At 38.8% G+C, this 18,884-nt stretch overlaps 1 protein-coding gene across 2 annotated transcripts in view; it reads right to left on the bottom strand.

Moving 5' to 3' along the window:
• Nucleotides 1-18,884, bottom strand: part of HSPA12A (heat shock protein family A (Hsp70) member 12A) — an 88,392-nt gene that overhangs the window by 27,646 nt on the left and 41,862 nt on the right. For both annotated transcript variants that reach the window (XM_083844140.1, XM_083844141.1), the window contains 4 exons: nucleotides 17,984-18,111; nucleotides 11,159-11,345; nucleotides 10,142-10,246; nucleotides 7,403-7,519 (listed from right to left, as the gene is read on the bottom strand). In XM_083844140.1, the coding sequence (XP_083700266.1) occupies nucleotides 7,403-7,519; nucleotides 10,142-10,246; nucleotides 11,159-11,345; nucleotides 17,984-18,111 (537 nt within the window). The remainder of the gene's footprint in view (nucleotides 1-7,402; nucleotides 7,520-10,141; nucleotides 10,247-11,158; nucleotides 11,346-17,983; nucleotides 18,112-18,884) is intronic.

The raw sequence follows: 18,884 nt of genomic DNA on the forward strand, positions 1-18,884 counted from the left end.
CACATTCAGCTATTTCTTTTCTCTGTCTTGTAGTACAATACTGGCACCTAAGATGTCTTTTAGACCGATCACTTATCCTCCTTTACTGTCCTTTCTACGAACTTAGCATAAATAATCCTACCCATTTATTTTAGACTAAGTCCACACTGATTTACATTTGTTTGCGGACTTAAGAGCACTCCCCTACTAAACTGCTGATTGTAGCTTAAAGCCTTTTGACTGGAAACTCCCATCTAGCACAGCCTTTCCTCCAGATGGTGGAAAGACTCTGATTTCCCACTATCTCCATCAGTTTCAGTGTCCTTCCAGAAAATTTTTAAGATCCTGAGAAACGTGTTCCCCTGCTGTGTGTAACATTCACGTTTCTTCACACAACTGAGGAGATTCTCACAGGGACAACCGCTAGAGGAGAGGGTCTCTATCTTATCTATCTCAAGGAAGATACATACAACTTTATATGGCAGACTCAGATCCATCTACCCACTTGGACCTAGAGTGCTAGGAAAACCTCCTATTTTATTTGCTTAGCAAAACAAAAAGAAAACCTGCAAAAATTCCAACTTGTGACTCAGAAGTGGCAAAGAAAAAAATTACAGAACTGGATTAGCAGATGGTTTTGTCAACTGCCTCTGCCTTCATGTGGACCTGGCTGGGTAATTAAAATGTGTAAACTGAGATCAATTAGTACACATTTCCCACTGTGCTGAGCTCCCACTGTGTAGATTTGCACTCCTTGATTAATCATAGCTACAAGATGCAGAATCCTTCCAAACATATCCCTTCATAAACATTTTAATCCTTGTGATTTAGAAGATCTTAATACCACAAAAATGAAAGCATAGACTCCAGAGAACCTCAGAAGCTACAAATAATCAGGACTCTTGATACATTAACACACTTCTGCCTCTTTTGCCTCCACTAAATGCTCTTTTAAAGAAATCATCAGCTTCCCAGTGCTACTTATGCCTGAACACCATTGGCTTTTTATGTAGTTTATAGCAAGTATAAACTACAAAAATATATTCTGTCCCTAGACACAGAAATGAACTTCAGTTGCAAAAGCTTTACAAACCAAAAAATACAACGCTTAAAGAAGCTTAGCTTAATTTCACGTTGCTTCACAGGTACCAAACAGGTTCAGTCCCTCTAGTTTTTTTAGATCAAACAAAGAGGGGAAATGACCAAACTGTGAGAGCGCATCCAAGCTCGTAGCCTACATTTTAAAGGACCTTTGGGTCACCGAGTTTTTCCCTCAGCATCACTCACTGGTGTCTGTAGGTCGGGCATACAACGCAGGCTGCTTCGCTCCGCTGCGCTGAGGGGCGGTTTAGGTAGCAGATGCTGGCAAGGAGCCCGGTGCTACTTCAGGAATCCGTAAATAGCCCGGCACGGGGCCGTTGCTCCCACTACCATCTCCATATATGGTGGAAATGGGACCTAAACTCATTTTTCTTGCTGTTTGTACGAAAATCCTGACAGAGCAGCTAGGCACAGCTGCTGCTTCTAGGTCAACATTATCAGAGGTTTCTCAAACCACAGCACATCTCGCACGACCGGATAAGCAGAACTGCACTAAGTGACAGGAGAGATACCATTAATGCATTTTACTGTCCTTTAATTAAAGCTACTCATTCATCAGTTATATTTTTACTTTACACTGTTACAGCTCTCATTAAGTGCAACCAGACTCCATGGGAAGTCTCCGTATTTGTCCCGACATCTCCATTGTCTGCAGCTTCCTGCCTCTCAGAAAGTCCCTCTCTTAGAGGACAGCACGCACTGCAATACAAGCTAGGAGGGCCATAATTATTTTAACATCTTCTTTCTCTCTCTCTCCTCCCCCCCCCCGCCAAATGAAAGAAAATTCAATGCCTTCCAAAAGGTAGATTCATTTCTGTTAGAAATATTTGACGACAGAACAAACACGCGCATCTGAGACAACAGTGGGCGGAAAAGAAGAAAAAAAAAAGTTGTGTTATTTTTATTACAGTCTGCAGAGATTTACAAAACACAGAGCCCATGCAGGTAGCTCCAAGTGAGCCCTTCTAAGCCAGAGTCTCATTTCATCTGGAAGACATGGCTTACTTGCTCCTCCTAACTGATTTCAAGACAGACAGAATCTAAAACATCCCTTTTTCCAAAAAAATACTGTAGATAAGAATAAATGGTAATCATCAGTATACAGGAACACTGGGTCACACTGAAATTTAGCCTAAAACATCATCTTGGAGATATTCCAATATCCAGAAAGTGACATTCCACAGGACAATCTAAAAACTGTTTTCTGCGTTAAGGCTTATCACAGACATTTGGAGGTTGGTTAAATCCTGACATTTGAGGACTTTCACCCTTTTCATAAAATGTTGTGACAAGTTGGGATATCCTTCACAGTCCTTTAACTATCAGTTCTTGGAGAAGTGTTCAGCACCCAACCTCTTTTCATTCCTGACAGTGACTTCTACATTCTCATCGCTTAGAGGAAAAAATGTTGCCTTTAATAGCACTGGGTTTCCTGCTATTTTTACAAAAAAAAAAATGTTAGAAGTTGTGTGCAGAAACAAATGAATGTTACAGAGACCACTGATTGGAGATGACAATGTAAGATGTTTCTGGATAACATCTAGCACGTTTCCTTTTTAAGGTTAATAGCACTAGTCTTTTCTACGACTGGTTTCTAAGTTCTCACACAGGCTTTCCAGGTGTGCTGTCACATTCATTGTTCTCAATCTATTCTTGTTCAGCAATATCCTTTTGAAGCAACATCAGTCATACGCACACTATCCAAATGAGGCTGTACTATTTATTTACAGGAAAAAGGTGTTGCAATATTCTCCATATTGCTCACTGTTCCCATTCCCCATCATAAAATCTTGCTTTGTAGTTGGAGGGACAGGTGTTTTTGGAGAGAGAGGGGTTTTTTTGTTTGTTTGCTTTTCCCCCCTGCAACATCCCTTTTTGATATGATACAATTCATTCAAAGCTCTGGAAAGAGAACATGGTTATTTAAATGCTACGTTCCACAGTACTTCAGATTTTTATTGGCAAGGGGTTTCATGTGTCATCACATTACCCTTTTACCAAATTTGTTTACTTTTCTCTGAATATTCCTACCGAGCAGGCTAGTACTGATCTCTGAAATGTAAGCCCAGAAGACAATGTATTAAATAATTCTCATCATGGTCATTCTATGATGAAACTGATGTGAAAATATTAATAAATATTCAGTGTAAGAGCCAGGCAAGGAAAATCCCTAGAATTCCAGGCTCACGTGCTTAATCCTATAACCTAGACTGCCTGTCTGCTTATTTATACAAGCTTACCATGCAAATAATTTTATTTGTTCTTTGTAATTGGAATATAAATCTATGCCAGAGCTCTAGAACTGCATTTCAAAAGCAACAGTTCATATTAAAAGAAAAAAAATAAACTATAATATCTTTAAGTAGACCAGCTGACTGATATTTGTAAGATTACAGGTATTTGAGGCAAGCTTATGAAAAAACACTCTTTCCCTTTCTTTTGGTCTGTCCTGAGTGCATTTTGCATATCGTATTTTACTTTCATATCTTACAGCTTCTGCATTCACATAGTCCTGTCAAACTCCGAACTCTTCCTTAAAACTTTATTTCTATTGGCATGTTCAAGAAATTCCAGCCTCCAGATTCTGCTCCGCACTTACTGTGACCGAAGAATTTGTATTGAAACATGAGCTGGAAGAATGCCTTTGCTAGAAAGAAAGGTTCTGCCAAGAATATTGGATCTTGTGTTCCTCTGATAAACAATCTACAGTGCCTGAATTTCATTTGAAAGAGAGACTGAAAGTGCTGCTTATAGTAACACATTAAGACAAAAAAGTGCTCTTAAGACTGAACAAACTACTCACATCTACCAACATCCAATGGGTTTCTATAAAAATAGTCTTGAATACTTTCAGAGTCCCATCTTCCCACAAGTGGGTACTTCTCTCCCTCTCCCCCAGTAATACAAAACTAACAAAACACTGAATTTTCTTGTGTCAGCATGACCTCAGATAACAGAGGCGGGATCCTGGTTTTGTGTCCACATTCACACACAACTCTGATGAAGGTGTAAGTGCCAGGTCATGTTCATGAGCAGGAAGTGGGCTTGCCTAAAGCCGCTTAGATGGCCTAAGGCATCTTTCCATGTTGGCATCTAAACCTCAGGCCCAGTGCAGGTAGGTGCATTTGGCTGCCTTTGCTTCTGCAAGAACAAGAATAAGGGCAGGTCCCACCCACATGAGCCGGATGGAGTCCTCCCACACGCTGTCCGAATGGACTGCGCTGCCAAAGTCTCCAAAACAAGAAAACACTTCAGCAATTTGAATTAATTACTCACGATGAGAGTTCTTCATGAGAATGGGATTCCTTCTAAGGCTGGTAAATACAGCACTTCTGAAAGAACTACACCAAAGCAAAGAATTTGAAACAGAAGAACTAGGATAAAGAAACAAGAAAAATTAATACAGTTTATGATGCCTAATCCTTCATGTGTAGAGAAAATGGGAAACCTGACTGATGCATCCTAAGAGTCATTATTCGAGATGTAATGAACACAGATGCAATCCACCCTAATCTCTGCAGACATTCCTTTGGGAAAGTAATTTTAAACCAAAGTGGATCCTACAGGGATGACACCCTCAGCTCTTGCCACAGAACTCCCTCCAAACATGAGCAGACCTCAACAGGCGTCACACAGCGTTAGAACTCTCTCTGGATACGTACACAGCAAAAAGTGTCTATGGACTGTTATTCGGGAAGAAAGCAATTTTGAACCACAAAGTGAGTTGTAAAGACATGCAGATCTCTACAGTCTACCAAATGTAGTCCTTTGGGAGGTTCCAGAGAGCAAGACAAACGAGAATAAACAAATACCAGTTTCAGAGGTAACAACTCGAGTATGAAAAGTAAAAATAAAGTGTTAATAATAAGAAAAGTACAATAGATGAATACAGATAGGGCAGGCAGGGTAACAGCAAGAAGCAATAAGGAAGTTTACAAATCCCAGTAGGTCAACCACAGTCAAGTTTTTTGTATGTGTGACAAAAAAGACATTTTAGAGGTTTCAGAGGAGAAAAATGAGTTAGCATTATAGATACTTGTGTCCAGGACATGCAGCTTATGTCTGAGATGACACAGATGGAGGCAACTGTAGGCTGATTCTCTGTCAAATGTGAAGCAACGAAGCCCTTTAGTGGAAGCATTCTGAAGGGATGCAAAATAGGCCTGATTACAGTCGCAAAAGCCAAGGAAATGATGTTGCAGTAACAGAGATGCGAACTCAGTGACAGCTTTGATGAAAGCTCAGCGGTATGTACGGACAGGAAAAGCTGTTGTGCGGACAGAATTAGCAAGATTTTGCTAGGCTGGATGGGAGGTCAGAGGAAGAACTGTGAGCCGAAGGGAACACCCAGATTACTCATTCAAATGACAAAGCCAGACAGCAACTGGAAGGGGGAGCCATGGGAGCCCTCCAACAGATTAACAGAAGCCAGGCTAGCAATGGTTTGTTAAAGCAAGACATTGATGAGGAGATGTCAGAGATGCACTGAGATTGGAGGTTGGACAAAAGCTAATGGACTTTGAGTGCAGAAGCATCTACAATGCTTTTCACTTGACTTTAGGAATTCCATGCAATATTTAGATTTGACTAGACAACCATTTCAGAATTCCAGAAAGGCTGGGCTTTACATTGTGAACCAAAGACTGAAATAATCAGTACTTTTATTCTGTTAGAGCTACATCACTTGCCACAGATTACTTCAGCAAATTTCCACGCCTCATTTCACTTCCCACTAGTTAACTGTCAGCTTAGACTAGTGGTTGTACCTGAGCGTGTTTCCAGGAACAAAGTCTCTACCACTGCCTTTTCACACTTCACTCAATGCTCCAATTACCCTCATGAACACAAGCTTTCCTTTTCATAACGCTTGCATGTTTCGATAGCTAGCACCAAGGGCTGAAACTTCTGCTCTATCAGTATGCACTGGTTTGAAGCACGTGTTGGATCCAGCAATAGGAATCTGAAAGACTGAATGGCAACGCAGAACTCTGTCTTCTGCATTTCTGTCTTCATCCCCATTACTTTAAATATCAACCATGTGTGTCAAGTAAACATTCAATTATTTCCCTAAATGCTTACATTCTCCTGCAATTGATCACACACCGAGTTAAAAGCCTTGTCAGTCCTTGCTTTTTAACAAGCTTGCCGATAAAAGAACACAATCACAGACAAAACCACAGACACAGACACTAATCAACGACATTCCATTGTGCCACAAATGAGAGATGCCCAGAGATCTACCTCGCCCTGCCCTGCTCCTGTCACAGTTCCCGTTTCACGAGCACACATGCACACAGACAGCAGGCAGACAACAATATACAAAGATAATGAATGGGTCTCTAGTGTTTCAGATTTACCTACAACCGTGTCGTTCCATCAGAACTTTAAGAGTGTTTTGCTTCTGGCACTAGCATTAGCAATCCCACAATAAAGACTGTTAAGAAAAATGTTGCTCAACATTAGAGATAGTTAGAAACAGAGTTAGAAAAATCTGGGTGCTTCCCAGCAGCACTCTGCAAATTATGCATGAACTACTAGATATTTCACAAACTGTGCATCACAGATCTGCTGCCAAGGGGTTACGCAAGTCTGTGACCAAAAATAAATAAAACAAAATGCTAAATGAGTATCCTGATGAAAAGAAGAATGCATACATCTAGTATATCACAGACGCAAAGTGAATTTGAAATAAAGGACATGCAATATGGAATGTGTACATTTGTGGGGGGCTAGAGAGGGGGAAGGGTTAAATGCAGATTAACATCTTACTGGTGAAAATAACATTTGAATTTAATTTTATACCCAGACTATCTGGTTCACAGTCTGTTCATTTCTACTGTGGGAAAATGGGAACAAGAAAAAAAAAGTCCCACTGAGGATGCTCTGTGCTTTCCCTACTCTTCCTTATTTTTATTTTTTTACTGTAAAAGCCTGTGATGACCTAAAGAAAACAACAAAACAAAACTGCATCCACTGTTTTCATTCAGCTTTCCCTTGGGTCTCAAAACTGCATCTGTTCCATGTGCACTGAATTCAGCAGGAATACAGTGTACAAGATGACCAGAACACCAGAGTGTGCAGTGAGGGACACCACTATATATAAGTAAATAGAAAGAAAAAAACTTTTAAAATGTGAATACATATGACTTGAAGCTACTGCTTTCTAGAGTTACCTTCTCTTTCAATGTTTCTAGTCTGACTCTTTTCTAGACCACTTTTATACAGTTTATCCTAGTTCTAATTGTCCCATATACCATTTTATCATTTACCTTATCAGCTAGGGCTTTAAAGGGGCATTTTTACACTCACCCTGTAACCTTACCTTGTAGGCAGCTTGTCTCATAAACTGCTTTGCAGGCTGCTTCCAAATAGCAGGCACTGTAATGACCCATCTTACTTCAGTGTTTTCAAAGTCAGAGCCTGCTTGGTCACTGAGCTCCTAAATAAAAGAAAAAGATGTGAATACAAAATGATGTGTGGCAACTTCATAAGGAAATATTTTTTGCTGGCTCCAGTAACAAAAACTTTCTCTTCTGATTTTTTTTCCCTGTTATGCTACTACGCCTATGCTATAAATCCAAACATTTAAATTACTGCCAACCTGTCAAGAACGCCTTACCGTGCCAAAAGCCAGGATTGGGGCTGACACCTTCTTAAGGAGGCATATAGAAAAGTTTACCGCTTAACATGAAGTAGAAAAGTTAGTTTTTCCAAAAGCAGCTCATGTACTGCTGAATATTACGGAATGTTTATATACATTCTTACTCATAGTGTGGGATTTGCTGTTAGCCTGAAGAATTCACGCTTACATCTTGGTTAATACACAGAAAAATATTTGAGGTATTGATGAACATTATGTTTTACAATCTGGATTTTTCAATGCCTTCTTTATACATCACTCACCTTTAAATCAAGCTTTTACATCTCAGTTAACAAGGGGAAATTACAGTTGAAGCCTTAAAAAAATTGACTGGTTGCTCCTTGAAAATTTTGCTTTAAGCAAGCATTCAAGAGTAGTTTAGTTCTTTTATTGTCCTTTTTTCCCCCCTTAAAAAGAGGAAAGTCTGTACTGCATTTGCAAATTAGGTGATATACTGACATGTTTTGGGAAAGGTTCCAAGTAAAATGTCATTACCATATGTCCTATCTAAATCTCCATCCAAACAGGGAAAGGTTCATAAAGGTGAACAACGGGCCTTTAGAATGTAAAAAATGTTTCTGCATGTGCCGTGCCAAGGTGTTGTGTTTGCTTAACTATGCTGCAGTTCAAAAATCCCCAGTAGAAAAGTAGTACCTTTATACCACACAGGGCACCAGGAACGGACAGATTACAGTCCAGAGGAACAGTTCATTCACACTGCTTGTCTGATTAGTTTCAGCATGCACTCACAAGTCACAGGGATGTTTTTTACATCATGAAAGGATGCAGCCCAGAAAGGCAGCACAGCATTCACAGTCACTAAGAATTTCCCCAGGCAATGAATGCACAGGTATAAGTCTGTGACTCAACGTTCAATGCAAGAATCCATCGCACACAGTCTTGGACAAGATAAGAATTTGGAGTTGTAATGATACAATAATTCCTATGAACCATAAAGAACAGATTGATATCTTGCAGCAAATAAATTAATCCCATTCAGAAAAGTAGGTTAGCTTTATATCAACAAGGCTTGCTTGATTATGGCTTGGCCTAGCAACTACTATACATTGGCAGTATAATGGTGCATCTGAAACTAACGTGTACTTAATTCACATTCGACTGTATACATGAGACCTTAAATTTACAAACTGCTTAGTGGAGACGTGTATTTCACAAGAGAAGAACAAATACAACCCTGTGACCCAAGAATAATATTAAAAGATGTGAGCATTGTAATATTTCAAATTGGAAATAGAAAATAAAATGCATTCGCCCTACAAAAAACAGCCACAGTAGTTAAAAATAAAAAGATGGTGTAAATAGAGGCAGCACATCAGAACACAATATAGATTTACAAATTAAAGCTCTAACAAATGTCTGTCTTACTTTTAGGTTCTCCCTAATGCTTGTTAGGTTTTCTGTATAGACTTGCATTCAGGATGAGAGCAACCAACTGACATTTCACAGCACAACACGAAATTCACCCCTGCAAAGGGTCAGCACATGGCTGCAATGCCATAAACCACCTGTGGCTCTTCGGCACACGCAATGCAATTTAGCTGCATGGAACAGAATAAAGTGTTGTGCAGAGGTACCCAAGATGGTTGGATAATGAATGCTGAGTATCTGCACTAATGCAAAAATTCCGCATAGGCTAACATACTCTGTTGCTCTGTCGATTCAAGTAGCTCACACAGATCATTGCACTAACATAATTACACTATTTCCACTGTGTTAGCCAGCTTGTACACCTCAGCAAGTCATCACTGTACAAACGTACAATGAGATTCGAGTCACCCAATTGTAAATCAGCTCTTAATAATCTTTCTGTAACTAAATAAATCCAGCTCATCCAACATCCTTGTGGTCACTGAAGATGATGTCAGACTGGGACAGCAGAGATTGGTAGGTGCCCCCTCTGTTGTGTTTCACAGTGCTGACTCTTTAACATGAGAGAGAACCTCGAGTGAACACAGAACACTGAATTGTCCCAGTGGCTGAAGCATTTGGGACAAGGCCAGAATCCAGTCTAAAATTTAATTCTTGGCAAGTTAAATATGCAGATTGAATGAAATGCTGAAATTCAGCTCCTACACTTCTAGAGTTTTCTTTTTGAATCAACATTTTACATGAAAAAAACAAGCAAAAAAATATTTATCCCAATAAGAAAATATTCAGAACTCAGCATCAAAAGTGATACAGCTACTATTATTGAATCAAGCTTCCCCTGTGCAAGGGGAAAGCACGGCAGGCTATTGTGAGTTCTGCGGAGTCCACAGCCTGCCTAGAGTTTCTACAGCTGCCTTGCTTTGTTTACATCAAATACCACTGAGGTCAAAGCTCAGCAAGGTTAGAAATGTTAGGTTCACATTTATACTGGTTATAAATATAGAGAATCTAGATAAGGAAGCATTATTCTACCTTTAATGCCTGTTCCTTAAAGAATTGCAGGGCGTAAGCAAATATCTCAAGTGCTTTGACTTTTTTGCCATTTGCAGCTGTCAGGTCTGTTTCCATGGTAAGGTTCTACATGAAAGAAAATAACTGGAAGTTATTCAAAGGAAAGGATAAACATAAAATTAATTCCCAGTGCTTGAGGAAAGGGAATTCTTCTTTATCCACCTGGCTAGGAAAAAGTGACAAAACTGTTCTGAAGAGGATCTAACTCATCACTTGAATTTCCTGAAGCATGACATTTAGCGTTTATTTTAGATTTTGTTTTTAAACACCTACCATGTCTACAAAGAACTGCAAGCAGAGAGAGCAATACAGAGCAAGTATTAAGTAATTACAATAAGATATATCTGTAATTAATTGCAACAAAGCTGCATATCCAAGATATTTAATCCAAGTTAAAAGTTAAAAGCATAGATTTTTGACTTCTCACCCACACATGAAACCAGAAAATACCTCAATACAGAAAGTACTGGCCAAGTCCCAAAACTCTACAATGGTTTAGTTGAAAGACCTAAATATAATCAGCAGAATAATGTAAAATTAACAATATGATTTCCACTTGCAGTTACTACAAAAGAACTCTGGACAAATCTGTTCCTTTGCAGAAGAGTTCATTATGGCTTTTATATTCTATTTCTGCTCTTTGAATAAATTTTATAGAACAAACTGACCTCTTGCAGACTCCCTACAAGGCCGTCAGTTTCACCCAAGAAAATTAGGCCTTGAAGATTAAAGAAAGGCAGATAATGAGCTTCTAAGATCTAGAAAGAATACAGGCAAAATATACTTGGCAAACACAGCAAGAAGCAAAATGAATCGGAATATGCTAACTGAAAAGTTTCATTTACTTTGTTCACTCTCTAAACTTAGAAATAGATCTCCTTCACATCCAGTTCACAATCTTTAGGCAAAATCTAGCGCACTGCATAGCCAAGATGATGTGAGTAGCAAATGCAGAATTATCTGAGACTTATTACTTACACCTGTGGTATGTAGCTTCATCTTAAACTTCTCGAAATACAACCAGTGCTTTGATTCATTGGGATCCAAGTCATGGTAGAAATCTCTTGCTGCATACCCAAAGCTATGAAACTTTCTTTCTGGTGTTAAGAGGATAGTAGTTGGTGTCTTCTGGTTGGATACACCTGGATCTCCACCTTCCCATCGTCTATCCAACAAGAGAAACATTTTCAGTAAGTGATACTAACACTTAAGAGTAGTAAAAACTTAATATTGTTAGAAAACAATCTGGTAGCAGATTACACGCACAGTTTTCCCCTCAGATATATTAATATTAAATTCAATCCTTAAAATACCAAAAGCAAGTGGTTTTATTCACATTCAAGAAAAGAGGACTGCAAGTTTTGTTTCAGAGAATATAATAATTTTTACAGTTAGTTGTACAGTTTTTAAGGATGTAATTATAGTATGTCTTTGATAAGAATACAGGCTTCCTAGAGTAAGCCACACACAGTTAAGAAGGAAACAGCACTATACTTACATTTTTAAACTGAACATACATATGCAATAAATACCATATGGAAAAATCTGCGGATGTTGAGCTCTCATTGTAGTTCTCTCTACTCACCTGAAGTTAATGGAATTCGTGTTTAAAACGTCTAAATGGTAATTAAAATTTTAGAAAAAAATTGTCCGTCAAAATTAGAACAGACTCCCCCAACCCCTAAATATATTAGAGGCTCACTACTACCCCTTAAAACAACGACTACACCTATCCTATCTTATGAAGATCACAAAGGCATTTTTGGGAAGACCTGATAAGTACGAAGGTATTTTGGGGAAGATCTGATAAGTACAAAGGTATTACAGTGAAAGGAACACAATGCTAGTTTCACAGACTGGATAAGGAAATAAATAAGGACACTGAACATGGGAAGACCCTCATTACTTTGTATTAAATGAAGCAGGAATTTTGGGGTGGGGGAGTAACAAGGTCATACAATAAAAACCTGTACCACAGAGAGCTATAAAATTCTGATTTTCTCCTGGCTTCTCAATCTCAAAAAAAAAAAAAAAAAGGCAGAATGGAAGAACAAGAAACTCATGTTAATGTTCCTCTCGCCCCATATACAAACACTTTCAGCATGGGAAACAAACACTTACCAGACAAGATTTTATTTAAAAAGCACCAGTGGAAAATCTGCTTTATTATATCTGCCATAATCATAATGCAGCTCAAAAAGGAACCAAGTTAAGATCACAAGGGCAACTGCATTCATTACTAAACCACATGTTGATTACTTTTTTCTAAAGATAGCAAAACACATTTTCATGATGTCCTACTGCCAAAGTCCTTGTTCTGAAGTAGAAAATGATTGCTTTGTTCTCTGGTACTTGTTTACGTGACATGGGAAGATCATGTAGAAAAAATATTTTTTTTTCCATTTCACTCTCAGAAACTGTTGAACCAATTGAAAATTAATTGACCTCCAGATCAGGTCAGGCAAGTGATGCAGAAAAAAAAAAAAAAAAATAGATCTAAGGGGTTAATACTTGGCCAAGTAATAAGCAGCTAGGATTGGGATCTTCTTACGATTGGGATCCTATAAACTGTTGGGAACCCTTGAGACCATTCAGCTAGACCAAACAGAGCAAAACATGACCTTTTTTGCAGTAGTAGCAGTGACGGCAGGGAACCACCACATCCATGAATTTCCTCTAATATAGAGTGCAATTCCACTGACTTGAATGCAGAAACAGTATGATGAGAAGTGGAGTGTTTTTCCACCTTCACCCACTAGGTAAAAAAACTTTGCTAAACCTCCCTTGTCTTGCTGCTCAGCCCCACAGCTATTATCAGCTGGCAAGGGCTCTGCTGCAGAGCATTTCCTGCAACCTGCTGCTAGCGATGTACTTGGTTAACTGCAAACCCTGTGAGCAGGTCTTACAGCTAACATATGGTTCCAACGCTAAGAAGTAGGGGTCCCGCAGCCCACAGGCAGAAAACGCTGCCTCTTCCACCAGAATGTTACATCCCACACACCCGCAGTGAGCAGAGAGGAGACAATCTGGTATCTTTTTCACTTGAAATCATTAATGATTCATTCTGAGTCACTGGTGGGAAATTCCATAAATAGGACGTGTACTTAGCTGCTGGCTAATAACAATGCCTCTTTATTTTTCTTTATGGCTAGGCACATTTTCTCTTTCTGGAAGAAGCACCCATAACATGCACTTTAAATGAAAACAAATTGATGCTCTGTAGCACAGGCTGAAATTTTCAAAATCGTCTAGAGAATTAGGTGCTCACTTCTTGATGAGTTTCTAATGGAAATTAGACACTGTAATTGTTCAGCATGTGCTGAAGCTCTCAGCCTGGGTTACTGAGAACAGAATGGGAAGTCTGACTTTACCGTTTGCAGTTAGAGCTTTCGAAATATTCCTGTGTGACATCTTTTCTAGAAAGAAGCAGCTGCAGTCAGAGGCCTGCGCACGCTAGCTCCTCGCTGCTGCACTCTTCTCAGATGGAGCCCTAGCTTCACTCCAGTTAACGGAGGCTTCTTTCAATACCATCAGCACAGCTAGCATTTCAACACTTCTGCTTGCAGTTTTCTTTTGTGGGTTTGATTCAGGCAAAATAATAGTAATAATGCTCTCAGGGAAGAAAAAAAAAAAAAAAAAACATCCGTGAAGAGCATGACATAATACAAACCAGCAGCACTCCAAATGCACGTGGGAGATAGCTCCTCAAAGCAGGGTCAGAGCTAAAAATCTATTCAAACAGAACCTAAGTTAGATTTCTGACTAAATTTGGACATCTGAGACCAGCTCCTAGGCTGACAAAGTGGAGCAGCTCAACAGAGCAGACCAGTTTATAGCCACTTAGGATCTGACTGTATATCAAAGGTGAAAAGAGATGAAAGGAAAGCTAGCGTGGAAAGGATCACAAGGGTACAGTAAGGTTAGAGAAATACCCTTCCTCACACATGAATCTGGCTAACAGAGGAAGAAGAGAGATCCTTGCAGAGTGATGAGAATTTGATCCAGTGCTGCAGTACAACAGTCAAGGAAATAAAGCAGCGGGGTCATCACATGTAGCTGAACGCCTCGCAGAGTGTACGCACAAGAAAAGCAAGCGTGTGTCGGCCAAGAATTCCAATCAAACAGGGAAGAGAAAGAAAAAGAAAGATTCAAGATTGAGTTAAATTGAAAAAAGACCACATTCTCCCTTCTACCAAATACAGCCTGCAATTTGTTTCAAAATCACGTTTGTCCATTTATTTTTTCTCCATCTGTGAAATACTTAAATTCAGTTTGTTGCTGTTTAACCAGCAGACAAAACACTTTCAACTACACGTAAGCGCTTATAGATCAACAGGAGTTTTTCAGAACTGCAACACCTCACATATTGCCTTCACAGGAGAAGTTATTCACCAGTTCGACAGCACGGAGCTGTCTTTCATTAGGGCTCTGGCACTGCCCTGCCTATTGAAGTGCTTACTTAAGTCCTGGCCAGATTGCTCATACACATGTACTCAGCCTCAAGATATGCAGAGAATAGCACTCCTTGTAGCGTGTACTTCTACTCCGCAACAAGAACCTGAAGGTAACCACTAATGTCTTCACAGAACCTGTGGGGAAGGAGTTGGCAGGCATGAAATACTACCTAAAATTAATAAAACAGCAACGAAAGTTATCTAGGCAAAGACACTCATCGATCGTCTAGAAACCCATGCCCAACTCCAAACACGTGCTTTAGGCCACTGAACTCAGGGAAGCAATTCACAGGTTTAAAGCTAAGCATATGCCTTAAAGATCTTTGTCAGGTCAATGCCTGTAAATTCCTCCTTTTAAGTACTGGGCATCACAGCAAATTAATAAACAAAATCATGTTTATGACTGTGTGTATACTAATTACACGACCAGAACTGTAACCTCCTAACACTACCGTCTAACTTCGGACTGAAGCCCTGTGTGTTCGCTCTTTCACCAAAGCAGGACCTTCTAACTACACCCACCTCACCCTTCACTGAGACACGTACAGAAAAGCAGCTTTGTTAAAAGGCAGCCAGAAATCAAAATGTCTGGAAAGGATCAACACTAAGGAGGAAAAGCAGAAAATATGTTAGGAAGCAAAGACCATGTATCATTGGTATGCTTTATTTTAATGTAAACATTCTCGAGTACGGGTGGGAAGTTACATTTAGTCTGTAGAAATATCTGTAAGTTGTCCTACATGTAGCCATCACTATGTAGAGAGTTCGAATCTCTTAATACATTCCAAACCACTGAAGCCTTATTCTGATACGTATACAATTCTCTTCACTGAATTTCATGATTTTATCTGCATTTACATATATATTTCATAACTCAATTTCAGCTATATCTTCCCAAAAATCCATCCCTGCCAGGAATATTTTATGAACTTTTTCAGTAATTCACAGACAGAAGTATGAGCAATGTTTTTTTTGTTGTTGTTGTTCATTTTTTTTAATAAAAAATGTTTTTGTTATTAAAATATTTTCCATTGTTTGGAATAACCCCTGGAAAACTGTTTTGTTTTTCTTTTTAAATTCAAGATGCATTTCTTCTTTTTAAATTAATTTATTTAACTTCTTTTTAAATCAGGATCTCACATAGTATATATACAGATATGAAATCACAGTCATGCTGCCTTTCTTTCATGAGAAAAAATATGGTGTTCTGAACTGCAGGAAGTAAAATATCATTTAAGATTTGGAATATACTCTCAGCTGGCACCTAGATTTCAATATGTCAGCAATCTACCTCAGAAAGCCTGGTACCCTGGAAGGAGAATCAAGTTTGCAATTAAATGTAGAGGAGTGTGAACCAAATGGCAAAATGAGGTCCAACAGGTAAAATTTTGAATCCAAAGGGTTTAAGGGACATTCCTAAAAACAGAAGGGATTATACATAGTAAAAGATCCACAGAAATTATCGGAACAAGATATATAGGACTTCTGTACAGCTCAGAGATGTCTTCCCTCACTTTGTTCATTTGGTTTAAGAAATGTGATTAATTATCTGCTGTAAAGGGAGAACAGGAAGTGATAAAAATGGGTTCTGATTCCACAGCCCTGTAACCCGGCAGAAGTAGCAACGCGTGGCCTGTCCTTTGACTTCCAGCATCAGGCAGCTTCCCGTGCCATTAGCAGAACATTAGATGGATGGGATGCAAAAAGTCCTTGAAGCATTACTTGTTCATATTGAAAACAAGTACCTTTGCCACTGTAGTGTCTATCATTCCAAAACTTACCTCCCTTTAGATAGTATTTTCCATCACCCAGTTGTGCCAGACCTCTCTAAAATACTTTGCAGCCACATACAAGGTGACTGTGCAGGCTGACTGCACAATGAATTCTGTCTGCTGAGATTTAAAGGCCTGCATTCAGCTAGCAACTTTACTTAGAAAAATTACAGTATATCACAGTGGACTTCAGCAAGTTAATCTTTGTGTCCTTCCCTTCTCAGCATTACAGTGTAACAAACAGCACATTACCTACTGCTACAATAGCAGCTTTGTTGAAAGAACTTCTGTGGCCTAAGCTCATACATACCTTGTTTATGCCTTATATTACCTATACCTTGGTCTCATTACAATATAGGCATTTTAAAGATACTTTAATAAGAATTACATAAGCTTTTAGTTATTTTTAAAAATCCCCCAAAATATCAAAAACACTACAGAAATGTCTTGTGGTGCAACGCCTTCAGATACCTGCCATAATAGTTTTTGCATTAGACTTATATACATGTGATTGCATTAGACTTATATACATCAGAATCGTAGAAGGAAAAAAAAATAGGATTGTTGATTGATTGATTGATTCAATCAATAAACAAATAAATCACATAATAGTACCTGAATTTTGTCCCTTATATATGTACAATACAGAACAGAATTCACATCAAACCTTAGTTTTCCAATGTATGCCTTTCAGTTCCTTATTTTCCAGTATCACTGGTTCATTAACAGGGATTTGGCTCAGATTTAATGCTAAAAATCAGCCAAATGGACTACCAGTTTGTGGGTGCAAGTAACTTTGTATAACACAACTGCATACAAGCACGATTGAAGCAGATGGGCAGCTGCAGACAACTTACTCACTTTCCCTGGGTTCCATTTTATTTACTATTGCTATCCTGCTTCTAATGTGTTATCTATCCAGGAACACTTGAGAAAATTACATCAAGTAGCTTGCATGATGCTCTCGGATCCTGCTATGCTGGCAAAAGCAGTTACCACTCCCCTTATTTGCCAGTAGTTGCTTATGCATCTAAATGCTATTAAACATGAAGAAGCCATTAAGATCTTAAGTCTTTTATGAAAACTGGACTTACACACCTATGACATTACCACATGATGACAAGGTAGATGACAAGGCTATTTTCTACTAACATGGATTTGCCAAGTTCTGTATGCACCAGAGAGTCAAACATTTTCTTGAATGTTTTCCTTGAATATCTGCTTCCCAACCCTGGGAAATGCCATGTTTCTCTTTATAAACGTGCAGTTTCTCATAATCTCACAGCAAAGGCCATCACTGCTCCCTAAACAATTTTAAATATTCACTAACCTCTCCTTTTATTCATGTCACCTTACGAACTTAGCAAAATAACAGAGAGGATATTCTCACATCGTTTATTAAAGCAAATTAGAATATAACAAGATGCAACAAGAAATTATAGCCACGACAAAGGCATACACTGTAGCAACACTAGAGAAATCCAGACCCTTCAGAGTACTGCAGGAAATAGCTACAGCTACTGCATAGATAACTATAGCCCACAATTGAAAACTAAATGCTGCATTGCAGCCCTTACCTCATTACATGAATACATTCTGGTTCCTTGGTGAAGCTGTAGGCGTAGCCACTGGATGTTGTGCCAAAATCAATAGCCACAACAACGAGAAATAACTGTTCTACAGCATCCTCTGCATCAGAGTCCTTCTGTTAAATAGCAGAAGCAAAACAGACGCTGAGTCATTGATTAGAATAACTGTAATCTGTCTTATCCTTCAGGATTTCTGCACTCTGAGACATGCATACCTCTTCAAAGGAAATAAGGAGTTCCCTGAAGCTGCATTTGTGAACAAAGTTGATGCCAAAAAGATCTATATTCCAACTGAAGCAGAAATTTAATATACAATCATAGATTTACTGGAAGATATATCATAGATTTGCTGGAAGATATTTTATACATTTTCTATTGAATCACAAGTTTGTCACACTCATTTGTTGGAGTAGCTGCTATCCTATAGCATTAAAACTTATGGCTAACAACAAAACCAGTAACCTAGTGTTTTGTTGTGATTTTTTTTTTTTTAAACTGAACAAGTGAAGGATATGTTTATATCCAACAATGGATTATATTTGGGGTTTACTTAGTGGTTCTCGGAGTTACCTAGGTCATAACCTTGACCCTGAGATACCACTACCATTCCAAAGTAGTAAAGACAGAACCACCCAACATATAGCAATAACCTTTACATCCCAAAATAATTATTTATCAATGAGGAATTTACAAAAAGCTTCTTTTGGAAACACTGTGTATCCTTTCCTCCTGCCTGTGCTAGGATGTGGGAAGTTGTTCAGCTGCTTATAGAAAGGAGGACTCATATTCACTGTCTCTCCTTTTACCTGTAATCCTCCAGTCCCTGGAAAGCACAGTCCAAGGCAATGTGGGAGTGTTAACTAGAAAAAGTGAATGGATTATGGCCCAA

This window comes from Anser anser (genome assembly GCF_964211835.1).
Source record: "Anser anser genome assembly, chromosome: 7".
Lineage (NCBI taxonomy): Eukaryota > Metazoa > Chordata > Aves > Anseriformes > Anatidae > Anser > Anser anser.